General features: G+C 40.7%; 1 protein-coding gene across 1 annotated transcript in view; it reads right to left on the bottom strand.

Moving 5' to 3' along the window:
- Positions 1 to 2,282: 2,282 nt before the first annotated feature.
- The window catches only part of plcl1 (phospholipase C like 1), an 89,070-nt gene continuing 76,104 nt past the window's right edge, over positions 2,283 to 15,248 (bottom strand). The window contains exons 9-12 of the mRNA XM_044216809.1: positions 13,268 to 13,471; positions 9,915 to 9,990; positions 8,982 to 9,091; positions 2,283 to 7,816 (exon numbers count right to left, since the gene is read on the bottom strand). Of these exons, the coding sequence (XP_044072744.1) occupies positions 7,610 to 7,816; positions 8,982 to 9,091; positions 9,915 to 9,990; positions 13,268 to 13,471 (597 nt within the window). The 3' untranslated portion in view covers positions 2,283 to 7,609. The remainder of the gene's footprint in view (positions 7,817 to 8,981; positions 9,092 to 9,914; positions 9,991 to 13,267; positions 13,472 to 15,248) is intronic.

Genomic DNA, 15,248 nt, shown 5'->3' with positions numbered 1-15,248 from the left:
ATGGATTTCTTCCCATGATGACATAATTGGAAGTGTTGGCAGGCAAGCTTCTTAATGAACTGATATACTGTATGAACAATGACCAGTGCAGCCCAGCAGAGCAAAAGAGTGGCGAAGCATTGGCACTTTAAAGGAAAACCGTGGCTTATTACAATTCAGGGTCTTATTTTAATGCTCATTTCTATCAGTTATGGGAAACTGTTACTCACCAAAGTAACTGCTTGGATGTGGAAACATGGTATTGCTACACTGCAGGGCAAAGAAATGCAAGTCAGACGATCAGACAGACTGTAAACAAACAGTTTAGTACATATTATCTCATTTAAACCACTTTATTTGGAGATTAAACATAAAGTTAGCTAACGCAAAATGTTGATAATATTGTCACAGACACACAGTTTCAGTGCACAACAATAGCAATTACATGAATCATTTTGACTAACCTGCGGGTTTGTTTAAAATATGGAGGATTTTCCAACTGAAAGCACTGTTTTGAATTTCTCGCTCGGCAAAGTACCCGGATTAAACTCTGACGCTGCTAATCTAAACATTTATTTCTCCTCACTCACATCACTTTTTTTTTTTTTTAAAGTGAAGACTGTACACAACATTTAGCTTGTCAGTTAAAATAACAAACATCACCGGCAGCAGATTATATAAACTGATGCTATTAATTAACAGTAATTCCTTATAACGGCTGAAATAAAACGGTATGTTTACAGTGCTGACTGTATTCAGCCAAAGACTGTTTGTGTAAAGGAAACATCACTCTGTAACAGTACTAGACGGCCGCAGATCATTTACTTCAGTAAAAGTACTAAAACCACACTGTAAAAATACTCCATTCCAAGTAAAAGTCCTGCAGTGAAAATGTTAATAAAGGAAAAGTATCTAGGTCTAAGTATATTCAGGAAAATGTACTTAAAGTATTAAAAGTAAAAGTAGGCTAGAGCAAGATTCTACATTTGATTTGCAGTTGGTTGAGAGGGAGCTGATTAATACAAGTATAAGCAGGATTCAAACCAGTTTAATACTGTGCCAGAATGTCCCACCCAGTTTTCCAGTCGGTTTAGTAATATGTTGTGGTCGACCGTGTCGACTGCAGCGCTGAGATCCAATAATACCGAGACTGAAATTCTGCCAGTGTCTGTGTTTAAGTGGATGTCATTAAAGACTTTTACAAGAGCAGTCTCAGTGCTGTGGTGTGCTCGAAAACCTGACTGGAAGACATCAAAACAGCTGTTTAATGCCAAGAGGTTGTTCAGCTGTTGAAAAACTGCTTTTTCAATGATTTTATATAGATTTTATAAACCTCCTTATAAACAGGACGTTTGATATCGGCCTATAATCGTTCAGTAGTGAAGCGTCTAGATTGTTCTTTTTTTAAGAGTGGCTTGATGACTGCAGTTTTCAGGGCCCTTTCACACCTGAGAGAAGAGACATGTTGACAATTTGTAGAAGATCTGAGGCCATGCAATTAGGAACAGTGGGTGAAGTAAAGAAGAAATCCCTACTCTGCTTTTAAATGTAGTTACTTGCAAATGATGAAACCCCAATCTACCTGTCACACTAATTATTAGGGATATCAGCACAGTATAATCTTATTATTACCAAGAGGGATGATGGCCAAAACTATATAAAAAAAAAAAGAGCCAAGTTTTAATACTCTTTTATCCTGTATCCTTTAAATATGTTTTGCTTTATTGCAAAGGGCGTATTAGACACAGGTTGCAGCATGTGAGTGTAACAGTACAACTGTTACAGAGCCCAGCCGGAGTCAGCTGAGAAAAAAAAGAGCCATGTGTAAATCTGTACTCTCGGTTTATAAATCTGTACGCGTGCTTATAAACCGTGCTCTCGGATTGGCAAACGACTTCTTTCTTCAGAGAACAAGAATGGAGCATTTCAACGGTGATACATACAACATTACATAATGAAAGCTGAAAAAGCAAAACACAACATAGCCTTAAATCTACATAAACTGGATTTACTTGGCAGATTTTAATCTTGCTTCATTTCCACAACATCTGTATATGCCTTTATGCTTGTATGTGTATACATATATGTCTGTCTTTGTGAAGCACTTTGGTGCGAAACCTGTCAGCTTTTTAAAGTGCTACACACTTACACATGGCTCTTTTTTTTTCCCTCAGCTGACCCCAGGGGGGCTCCGTAGCCTGAACAAGCCTGAGAACAAATACGCAGAAAAGAGACGGCAGGTATACACGTAACAGCATCGGGACACAGAGACGGTGTGAGATAAATTAGAGGCGACAAGAGGATTTGGTCAGGAAAAGATAACTTTATTTAGTCTGGGATACATACTCTTGTTATATTTGATTACTTGTCAGATAGAAAACACAGTAGCTTTTCAAAATAAAAGCAAGGTCCATTTAATTAATTATATTTATTTATGGTTTTTAAAACACACTTTCAATAAATATTTTTCTTCTTTTGGTCTTTTTTTTTAATTTTACAAAAACAAGAGGGAACAACACTGGATTAAAGGTCGGCGGTGTAGACACAGGCCAACACAGACACTGCAGATGCCACGGGTAATATAGAACCTAAAATACCTTTACACATTTCCAAGTGTTTTACACAACTTTGTCCACATCACTATGACAGGTATAAACAACTCTCCAATTATTCAAATGAATGTTAAGCGCTATTTGACCACTGGTCTGCAAAGATAGGTAGCATCACACACTGAAGAGCACAGAGAGCTAGCTCTAGGTTAAGACACATGGGTAACAGAGATACAATGCACCCCAATGCAACACCTTGCTCTTTAGCACGGATCTGTATACCACTCCCATCCTTCAAACTCAAAACTTGAAATTGTACCACAGTGAGAGACAGAGCTTTACATAGATCTGTTTCACTTCTAAGGATATAAAGGGAAGTCCAGAAGTCCACACTTCGGGGATCAGGGTGCAGCATTGGGTTACAAATGAGATACAATATACTGAACATCATAGTAAAGGACTGTATTGAGTGGCTGACCGCTGTGCCTTTTGCAGAGGTAAACATATCATCAGGTAAGGTAAGTGCAGTGACATATGAAGCAGAGTGTGAGAGGCATGGAGAGGACAAGAAAATGCTTCGTACCTAAAACTTTATTTTTGAATGTTTAAAGGATCGTACTGGTGTTTCTGCAAGTTCAATTCATTTTCTGCAAATATGCTTTTCCTTACTGCTGAATGTTTCCCAAATCTTTGCAGCCTCTAGGGTTGTAAAACTTGCTAGAGACAGGTGATCCATCACAGTGAACATCATGCTCAGTTTTATTCTTATGACAGTGACATTGTGTGCTAATGCAACGGAAAGTATGAATTAATTTGACAAATCTGCTGCTGTGGCGAAATCATGAGCTGCTGAGAAGCTCAGACAGAGTTTGTTACTGTGCAGTGTCGCACTGATGAGCACTATTGCTAGAAATTCAGACCCAGACAGTAGGTGGTAGGTTCTTGCATATAAAAGGCTTTAAAACGGTATCTAGTGCATACCACAGAAATTCAGTTGCCTTCATTTGCATCACCACAATATGATAACAAAAATAAACCTGGGAATGATGTTCACTGAAATGGATTTACTTTAAGCAAGTCTGCAAGCTTAGCTGCCTGGAAAGTAATAAAAGCACATCCAATCTATACATTTCAAATACAATGGTATGTTTTGCTATTGCAAGTGTACAGTAAATGATTTGAAGTAAGTAGGTTAAATCATGCAAAAACACAGGTATGGTCCTTTTGGATCATCTGGCTACAAATTAGTGGCTCAGGCGTTGTATCTTCCTGACGTAATGCAAAGGTCAGTCTCCACCCAAATAACAAGCTGCCATTTTTTCTCAGTTATTACATGTTGCTGTCGTTTTATGCATCAGCACAGTCATCACTGTCTACCATAGATCTTCTCTGTAAATACAGTATGTACCTAATGAATTATTCTGAGTGTGCGTGTGTCATTTTTATTTGTCATTTAGCACCCTCTGCTGGCGGTATGGTAGTATAGTAATTGGGGATGGAGTTTATCTGCCTGTCAATTCATGCAAGGCTTGTGAAGAGGACAGGACACTGAGAATGAGGTTGAACTTAACTAGAAAAGATCCCAATACTGAAACCTGACCCCTTATGTTCGCCTACAAAAAGGTAAACCCTGTGACCGCCATCTTCACCGTGTCTCCTCAGGTACAGTAAGTCCCATCGCCTGTCCGCTCTTTGACCCACTTGTATTCCCCGTGTCAGCAGGCGTGTAAACCAGAACACAGAAAGCTAATACTGCGGTTTGTTTAACTGGAGATAATGCATCATTAATGCAGAGAGATCCTCCCTGCAGGTAAGCAGATCTCTGAGAGAGGGCGATGCAAATTGTAGCTTTCATAAGCATGAGCATGCCACTCAGGGCCAGTGGAGATCCAAATAGCTCCTGAAGCTGCTGTCTGCTTCAGTGCATTTAAGAGGAAATATGGCAAATAGTTTGGCAGTGACTGTGTATGTAGAGCCAGTTTGCATCATCAGGTCGGGAATTAGGGCACCATGGTATCATGACAGACATAAGCACACCAGCATATACACACAACCCAATGCCACCACTGAGTCAGAGTGTTATTAATAGACCAAAGCAGCAGGTGCTGTCACTCCGTCTATTGCTCACAGCCAATTATGAAGCTCTGCAGGTGTGCCCAGCCAACCACACATGCAACCAAAAGTTAATCCAATATCAGCCCCTTCTTCTTCTATCCTTCAACCTTTGCTCTCTCTTCAATATATGGCCTCTACTTTTAGAAGCATATGCCATCTCTCAGACACACACACAAAACAAAAACAAAAAAAAAACACTCACATGGAAATGTTATTAGGTCAACCTCCTCCTGAGGCTATGACTCAGTACATCAGCTCTGTTACTCCCCACCTGGAGCCTCTGGAAGAGCAGCAGGAACAACAGGAGGATGGAGAAAAGTGGAGGTATGAAAGAGGCTAATAGTATTAAAGAAGGAAAGGAATGTGTAGATAAATGAAAGGCAACAAAACAGTGTACAAAAATATGGGCTGTCATTCAGAACATTCAGTAGTCCTGCACAAGCACTTCAGAGGGACTAAACAAGTTAGTAAACCTCAGTGTCATCCCCATGTTTCAGTGTTTCTCATTACATCCTGTCTACTGCAAAATGCCACCAGCTGGGTTGATCTGTTCCGATGTTCAGCTGTGATCCCCGTCTCTTATTGGTCCACCTTCCTGCCTCTCTCAAAGGGCAGAATTAACATTCAAAATGTCTACTATTCAAAAGTTCTCTCCAGTTGCTTGTTAGCCTCACGCCTGCTTTGTTCACACAGTTTGCAGCAGATTTAGGTGGAAATACATTTGTTCAAAGCCACCGTTTGAAAAATACCTACGGTGCACTAGATTATGAATACTCGTGAATCAAACTGAACCTTTTCAAACACACCTGCTTTACTTGGTCTTTTTTAAATGACATCATTCTTGTCAGATGAAAACCTTTTATCTCACAAATCGTTAATTTCTTGGAAACTAAAGAAAACAGCCTTGTTTAAGCTGGATGATGATGCATTTTGAGACATGTAATCCTTCAACTCATTATAAAGCCTGAAAAATTACCAACACTGGAGATACGATTTTGTTCACTACAGAATAAGTGACATGTGACAATATTCAAGGAGGTAAATCTAATCTGGTTAGCTTAGTCCTGTGTGTTGCTTAGCATCACTTTAAACGCAGCATTACAAGATACAAGAATATGAGTACAAAAGCTGAGTTAAAAGAACAAGTATCAGGTGTTTTCCTGCGTTAACAAGAAACACACAGTTACACTCAAAGGCCAAGAGGAACGCCATCACTGACAGGTAAGCACAACTACGAGCCATCATCAGTAGCACCTGCTGGACACCATTTTTGTAGTTGTTTTCATACACGTTGAGCCATAAAGTTAGTTATATTGTTTTCTATCCTTCAGTCAGTACACATTGAGTTATACAGCCTCATTGACTTTCTTGTAATGTACCACTATTATTATTGCTACATCAATACAGTGTACTTCATCAATGCTGCAGGAATGTGTTCTTTCTACACACACACACAAACATACAGACCCGAGTGTCCATTACCCCACATGTCGGTATAGTGAGGAGGTTATGTGATCCACACATGTACTACAGCAGTACTACAGTGTCAACACACACCCACAACTTCTCCAATTACCGTGTCTCTTCACTCCTCGTGTTTCAGCTGTCCCCTCTCCAAATAAACATGACAGACTCAAAGGCCATCAGGTGGAGATAACAAGACCCTGTGTGTGCGTGCTTCTGCCGGTTATTTCACACAGTACATGAATAGAGCAGTTAGATGAGGAAATGTGTGTGCTCAGAGTTGCAAGGGGATCTTTATGTACTCTAGTTAAAGTTTAGAAAGTGTACTAATCCTCGGAATCTGTCAAATGTGTAAAACAATGAACCTCTGATGGGTCTTTGTGGGTTTTATGCATGTATCAACTAATCTGTGGAGTTATTTCAGGCATTTAAACAGACCAGACAAGAGCTCCAGAGCTCAGTGTTTGCTAAGAGATTGAAGTCTGGAGTCAATTAGATAAATCAGCAAATGGTAAAAGGTGACTTTACACCTCTCCAAACTCCCAAACCTCATTAATTACTGTTGGTACTTTAGATAAGGTCCATTTTTCGTCTTAAATTCAATGAAATTTCAAAGTCGCCATAACAGTGGCCATGTTTTTCAAGTATAAAGACCAAAGACAAGGGGTGCGTTCAGCCAATCAGGTTTCATGTTGACATCAAGAACTCTCATTTACTGTGCAACCTACTTTATGTGACATCTGTCTTAAACCAAGTTAGTTATCCAGGCTACTTTAATTAGTCACTCTCTACCTGTGTGTGTTTTTGTGGGTCACATCCTGTCAATCAATCAGTCAATCTATTACTGTATAGCACCTTTCCCTTTCCACCATTTGCAGCGCTGTAAACACACACAGGTAATCTTGTTGCCTTCCCAAGGGACAAGCTGAAATGCTGAGGCAGAGAATAACTCGTCCCATCAGGTCTATATCACCTCCATCCTGCATTCTACCTCTGAAATGAAACACCAACAGGACCGTAAACATCAGCTCCACAACAGCCCCGTTGTCACAAATTATTCTGGTGTCTATGATTTCCTCTCTAACGAGGGAAAACCCTTACGATGAGTTACAATGTTGAGTCACATATTTTCTCTCAGAAAGAATAAGCAGGAGATGTCACAAGTTCAAGCACCCGCGTGGAGTGTCTTTCTTTGCTTCTCCACCTCGGAGTTACGACATTCATGAAAAGCCTCTCTGCAGGCTGGACCCTCAGTGATAAATTGAGCTCACTGTAAGGCTTTAACAGATATACTGCTCTGGTCTAGGCTAGTCTAGACACTTACTGCACTGGATAAAGGGATACACTCTGCCGGAAAGAAAATCCTCCGTCTCCTGTGGTGCTTTTAACACCTGCACTTTTTTTTTCTGTCTTCCTCGCTCTCATATCTCCTCATCTCTGTTTTCCTCGGTAATTACTCTGTCCACACTTTTCATCTTTGGACACGGGGGGGAGGGGGGATGTCAGATGCGCCCGTTGCCGTGTGTGCTGCTTCGGCGGCCAGACAGGGGGTGGGAGGAGTAGTGCAGCTCGGCTGTGGAGAAGGTGGAGGACGAGGAGTTGGAGGAAGAGGAGGAGGAGGTGAGTCCACAGGCTTCACATGCCAGGGCCAGCTGCCTCAGGGCATCCAGGGAATCCATCTTAGCTCCCCGTAACAGATCGCTCTGACCCTGCAGCACACAGGGAGACACATGAGCTTGCAGTAAATTTCAACATTTAGCATTTATTTCTGTTTTACAGGAGATTGTTAGCTGGGATTGTTTCCTGGGATGTGATTGGCAGGAGACTAGTCTTGAACAACTGCAGAGATCTTTAGCAATTGATTTAAAGCTGCATTAATGAATTTTTTTGGCCACAGCTGTAAGATGCTCCACTTTATTCACCAGCTAGGTACTGCTTTGTGCTGGGCAGGTAGTGTACAGAAAACAGCTGCCTGCTCTGGCTGTAAACGAGGTTGACAAGAGCATTATTAGCAAATTATTATAGCAGCTTTAAAGTTTTATTAAGGATATTTCAAAAAACTAAATCCTGAAATTTTAAAACCAAATGATCAAAAATAAATGTTTTTGTAAACATGCACAGAGCTGAATCGTTGCATCTTCCTGGTTCATGTCAGCTTGTACAGGGATCCAAAATGCACATAATAAAAGTAATCTAGTGACAATTATTTAGTGCTGAGCGAATTTGATACTCCATCAATAAGTACACAGGCAGGTTTCATCTGTCCTTTTCTTTACATCAGAACCACAGCACCATCTTGAGTTAAATGCAGTTAATGGGGGACAATTCTATAGTTTACATTCATTGCAAAGAAGCCAAAGCTAACTTGGTGATACAATTAAAGTGATCAGTTCAAAACTTAACAGAGCATTTCATTGCAATGATAAGGAATTGCAACAGATGAATGCCAAAAGGAAATAAGAGGAAGGGCCTAATTTAGCAATGAGAACAATTAATAACCATTTTGAATTTACTATGACTGATTGCTATTAGCTTTAGCTGAACCATGAAGACAGTTTGCTCCTCTTTATTGCATTCAACTTTGTGTAGAAAGCTGGAGATGTGTGTCCACTACTGTACTTTGTTAGATGAACAGCAAGCAAAAAGATTGAACTCTTCTTTTAAAATCAAACAGAGAAGAAAACGTCTTTCAAAATAAATTTACAGCAGATTTATGAATTCTGATTAAATTTGATTCTCCTTTCCAATGAGTCTCAGACGTGTCACAATTACCATAAAACAGAAGGGGGGAAAAAGTAATAAGTACAGATATTTAACTGCCACCATTCCTATAAAATCTGAGAGTTTTAATATTTTTGTTTTGCTTTGCAGTACTTTGAGCACAGTGATGTTCCAGGTGAAACTCTCCACAGCTTTGCTCAGCTTGCGTCCCTTCAGTCCCTCCTTCTCCCCAAGCCGAGAAAGATCCTCATGGAAGTCCATGCCTGCAAAACACAAACAGGAGCTTAGCTTCAGTTTACAGGGGTGGGTTGACATCAACAATTCAAATTCCGGTGAAATATAAGTGTCAGGGCTGAATTATTTTTGTGACTAACACAAATATCTCAGGGCAAGTGTCGACAGCATGTCTTGATGGGTTGGTTGTCAGATACCGGGTTTACATATTTATGCAAAAGCACCATCCTCGTGACATTTATATTGGCAGTCAAAGGTCATGAGTCATCGAATGCAGTGAGAGGGTTTTAAAATACACAGCTTTGGTTTGTGTAGATGCTTGTGTTTTCACTATAAATGCACAGCTGTCATACTGCTGCATTACAGCTGAAACTGTTTAGAAAATCCAAAATATTAATGTAAGACAGAACCGCAGTGTGTTACAAGAGCAGATTTATTGTAAACAACATTTCAACCAGAGATACTTGCTGGATATTTTTTGAAAATGTGTGTCTCAATGGATCGTCAATTCAGCAAGTACAAAAACGAGAGCGCCTTTGGTTTTTTCTAATTAGAACTCCATACTGACAAACGTTTGGGAGAGTCCAAATCATCAGCAAGTACTGTATCTCCACTTGTTATGTTGTTTACTGACAGACTCATTCTCTGAGGAGTCGCCCTCATTAAGTTCGGCTGTTTGATGTTCATGTCAGACTTGCTCTTTTGGTGATTTTTTTTAGGATTTGGGCATATCCTGTACTGCAGTTGTTTTATTCATGAGCGCTCATAAAAACCATTTAGACTCAGTTCATGATCACCTCATGTCACCCAGTCCAGCCACTCATCCATCTCTCACTGGCCTGTGCACTTTACCTTCTCTCTGCACCTGGGCGATCCTCTCCTGAACAACATCTGCGTTCTCAATCAGCTGTTTCTGGGCGGCAATCATCTGCACAGACAGGAAGAAAGTTAGTGCCTAACTTATTCAGCTCATTGCAAAGTCAGTGCTGTGAAGCCAAGCACTGTTCAAAGCCAGAGAGTTTCATTTCAAATGGTACAAGGAGTGCTGACGTTTCTAAAAAATACCAAATATGTCAGGCTGAAAATGAAGGAAATGTGTATTGAATGATTTATTTCATATAATGGTGCATCCATAAAATGCACCAGAGCTGAAACAATTAGTCAATTAATCAAACGGATCGACAGGAAATTTATCAGAAACTATTTTGATAATTCAAAATTCATTAAAGCTGGTTCGAACTTCCCAAATGTAAATATTTACTGCTTTTACACAACACTGTAAATTTTATATTTTGGGGTTTTCATGATTGTCTTACAATTTATAGACCAAGCTATTATTGATTAATCGAGAAAAATAATAGTCAGATGAATCAATAATGAAAATAATTGTTAGTTGCAGCTTACATTATGTGTTTTTTCTGATTATTTCACTCGAGATAAGAATTAAAATGCTTTAATTAAGTGTTGGAACAAGCAGATACAAAATAAATATGTGGGGAAATGCTTTTTTTTTTATTTTGAAACTAATAATCAGGGGAAAATAAAGGTTCAATAGGTGCAATATTGACAACAGGGTGAGTCTTATTTATCATATTTATTTTAATGAAGTGAGCTGCTAGCTGAAACATCCACCAGTCCATCTTTTATCTGTACCCGCTTATTCTGTGCAGGGTCAAAGGGGGTGACGCACAGACAAACAACCATTAACACTCACATTAACACCTACGACCAATTTATAGTCGCCAACCTAACCTCCATGTCTTTGAAAAAAGAAAATTAATGAACATAGCAGTATTATATACTGTAGGGTGTTAAAGGATCATTTCTGCTTATTAAAGCTTTGGTCTTATTTTCATAGTTTTGGTAATTGTTGCTATCGGTTATGATAACACTGTACTCGCAAAAATCATGACTGAGACCTGGGAACACAGTGACATCGCTACAACGAAGTCCAACGAGCAAGAGACACGAGAGTCAGATGATCAGACAGGTTGTAAACAAGCCAACAGTTTACCCAGATCACCAAAACCACTTTATTTGGAGGTGAAACCACAAGTGAGTGCAACCAAAATGTTGATAATAATCCACAAGGTACGGAAGGTCAGAGTTGAACCAGGAGGTCTGTCTAAACTGTGATGGATGTCTACATCGGACAGTTTTGGTAATAATTTTACAGTTTAACTTTAGTTTCTCTTCTAAATGAGTTTAGCTAACTTAGGGTATAGTAAGTCCCCCGCCTCCAAACAAAAATATGTTTTTCTACTATTTGCATATATGTTTTAATACATGGGATCTGATCATCTGACCGCTCATGTTTCTTGCCCTTTTCTTTTAGTCATCATCTTATTGCACGCCATTATACCAAATACAAATAACGGCCAAACCTAAAAAAATTAAGGCCCGAGTTGTAATATCAGAATTAACGTTTAAGTGAAATGCAAAAGGACAAGTGGAATTGATTTGGATGCTCTGAGTTGGAAAGCAACACAAAGCGTAAAGTTAAATGAAGAAGCTGTGGAAAGAAATGGAAGGAGGGAAGGAAAGGACAGAAGACTGGCTACAGGGCAGCAGAAAAGAGAGCGAGAGAGGAGGGTGAGTGTGATGACTAAGCCTTGTGTGCGCCCAGAAAGGCTGAAGAGGTGTGATGTACGACTGGAGATCACACCAACTGTGGCTTCATGACACTGACCTGCTGGGCTCACATTTGCTGGGTTCACACTCAAACATCATTAGCTCCAGTGACGTGCACAAACACAGAGTGATGGTTCGAAACAAAAGGCACTCTCTGCACTGAGGTGTGTGTAGGTGTAATAGCTGAGCGCTGAAACAGGTGGGAGAGATTCATCCTGATCTGATGCAAGAGGAGATCGAGTAGGAGGAAACACAGCTGGTAGTCAGAGTGCGTGTGCGTGCGTGCGTACATGTGCGTGCGTGCATGTGTGTGTGTGTGTGTGTGGGTGTTTCATGCATGTCACCTCGGAGTGTCTTTCTGCATATTTAATGCCTTAGGACAGTGTATTTGCATGTGGGTATGTGTGTGCACACTCAGTAACACAGTGTTGGATATCACAAAACCAAATTTAAAACTTTCTGATGGAATACATTTTCACCAAACTTGAGAAACAAAATTACAAAAAGATCTTTTGTGTAAACTAAGCAAATGAATGTGCATGTTGTGTTATTAACCCAGTTGTGTTTTATTTTCCAAGTGAACACAAAGCAGAGACCTGCCACTGTGCGATGAAACAGGCCATTTTAACTTTATGAGTGCTAATTCGCAAATGTTAGCATTTTAACTTGCTAAGATAGTGAATATGGTAAGCATTATACCTGCTCAACATCAGCATGTTGTCGTTGTCAGCATGTTAGCATGCCAACATTACCATTTAGCTCAAAGCGGCTGGCATGGTTGTAAACTTTTAGCATTGTTCTTACCGTCAGCAAATCCCACGAAAAGACAAAAACCAACAATGTTTTAGTTTGTGTCTGTGGAAAGAACCCCAAGCCCATTCATTCCTACTGAACACATAAATCTGGTCACAAATATATAGCTTCATCTTTTAAACAGGCTCATCGTTTTTCTAAAACAGATGGACACTGTAGTTTTTATCAGCGTTTCTCAAACAGGAGTCAATAGTGCATTAGTTGGGGGCTATTTTCAGACGCTGATTAATACATATTTGGTGCACTGGTGACTATTTATGATGGATGTGGGATTGACTCATTGTAATCAAGGAACGTGTCACCCAGTGCAACAGTGCGGCTCATTGATGTGTTTTTAATGTGTTTTTGGACAACAATGGAGCTCTATGGCTCAGAGGAAGAAGATATATCAGGCTTTGAGAATATGCACATAATTCCAGTACGTAGGATTAAATTCATTGCTGGTTTTGGTCTTTTCACAGAGTTTTGTTGACAATAAACAAAAACAGAGAATACTGCCAGCCTTATGTTGGCATTCAAAACTCTCAGGTGGAACTCCGATCCGCACAAGGTAAAAAACAATACATTTGCAGAAGAGCATGCATTATTTTTCTTTTAATACTTGAGAGGTCAGACTGCATTATGTTGGTGCCTGTTTTGAACGGTAGACATTTTCCATCTCTCCAAATATCAAAGCCAAATCTCAAGGCTGTAGTAGGTTTACCCTCCACCACATGTCTGTGCACACCACGCATGCCACCATCCTCATTCGTCTTACTGACCGTGTCGTAGGCAGCGAGCAGTTTGCGTGTCAGTTCTGAAAGGTTGACCAGAGGCTCCAGACACGGGTAGCCCTCCTTCAGCACCATGGTGGCCCCCATAGTGCCCTCGGGGCTCTGCAGCCTCGTGGCCAGGCTCTGGATGCACTGCTTCAGTTTGGCCACCGTGGGGAGCCCACACTGCTCTTTGAAACTGGAGGTGGTGCTCTGGAAACGGCGTGATGGCAAAAGACACGGAGAGAGAGATGAGGAGGAAGAGGAGGAGAGAGAAAATAGTATTAGATCAGATGTACAGTTCCGGCTGTAAAACTAAGCTGGGAAAGGTCAGAAAGGCTGACACACCTCGTACACGCACACACACACACACACACACACACACACACACACACACTTCTCCTCCTTCTGCTGTCTCTCTTGTGAATTAAATCAATATGGCAGTCATTGCCGCTTTTAATCCAGTGAAATCAGCCTTTGCTTAAGCTCATTTGGCAAAAGAGAAGACAATATGGCATAAATGTGGAACAGAAAAATCACAGCATTTAGAGTGTTTTTCAACTGCTGCAGGTGTGTCAGGATGCAACACTGGGTTGGTTAGCAGATCTGACAGGGACAAAAAATAAGAGTCATGTGTCAATCTGCTGAAATGCCATTTTGGGTCACTTCATAATGAAGGTAAAAGATATGTTTTTGCACATAAAAGCACTAGAATGGAAACCTCTGCTGTCTAACTGAACGCAATTTGACACCTGGCAGAGCCCCAACTGGACTAGCGATTATCACACCCCACCTGTGTGGAAGTGTGAGTGTGTCTGCGCGTGTGTGTGTGTGTGACAGACATACAGCAATAGAAGCATGATGAATAATAACTGACTGTGGCAGATGAGCCCACAGCTGGACTCGTGGCAGAGAGACAGGGAGAGAGGGGAGGAGAAAATTCAAGTCGGAGGGAAAGGGAAAGGACAATGAGATGGAAGCAGGCAGATTAAAAGCCGTTTGTGAATTAGCGAATATGTTTCTGTGTAGAACTGAGTGTGTGTGTGTGTGTGTGTGTGCAAGCGTGGGTTTGTGTGGGAGGGTGTCTGACAGAGTGATTGGGCGGGATTGTTTCAGGGTTGCGTGATACATGAGACAAGAGGGATTTTGCTGTACCGTTTATACTGAGCAGGCTATTCAACCATTGTGGGAAATGTTGCAAATGAATGAGCAGGAGTGCTTTATGGCAATTTCGGAAATACAGGTACATCAGTGTCATAGAATACCTTGATTTTTCAGGTTACCGAATTCACCAAAACCAGACATTCCCTTTCGGTTATTTAATCCATAAATCTACACTACATGTCCAAAACTACGTGGACACCCAAACATTACACCCATGTTGTTTTTAGTTACCAAGCATTCGAACGAATTTTGCCACCTGTTTCATCTACGTCAGAGCGTTCACAAATCTTTCTACAGTGTAGTTGGCAGGGCAGCCAGAGTGAATTTTGAAGCTCTCGCAGCGGTCTGAACCCATGGTTAGAGCCTGTCTGGTTACATTGGTTTTGGGCTTCCGTAGGATATGTCCAATGCAACCCCACTTCCTTTTCCTCATCTGGGTGTCTGTTTTCTCTTGGTTTGTTTTCTCCCACAGAGAACACATTTCTGATGGTGTGTGGCCAGCGTATTTTCAAAATGGTTCTTGGGCACTTGTTGACAAAGGTCTGGACTTTGTTGGTGGAGGATTTTATTATTCTCCATGCTTCTGAACCGTATAGCAGCACTGATTTAACGTTGGTGTTGAATATCTGGAGTTTGGTGTTTTGGCATATTTCGTTTGAGTTCCAGATGGGCCTTAGTGTAACAAAAGCTGCTCTAGCCTTCCCATTTCGGGCTTGAATGTCTGCATCTGTCCCGCCATCTTTGCCCACAACACTTCCAAGGTAGGTGATGGTGTTAACGTCTTCTACCTCTGCTCCTTCCAGTCGGATGGCGTCATCGCTGGTGT

The sequence above is a fragment of the Siniperca chuatsi genome, linkage group LG12 (assembly GCF_020085105.1).
Source record: "Siniperca chuatsi isolate FFG_IHB_CAS linkage group LG12, ASM2008510v1, whole genome shotgun sequence".
Lineage (NCBI taxonomy): Eukaryota > Metazoa > Chordata > Actinopteri > Centrarchiformes > Sinipercidae > Siniperca > Siniperca chuatsi.
This window is presented reverse-complemented; position numbering and strand designations above follow the sequence as displayed.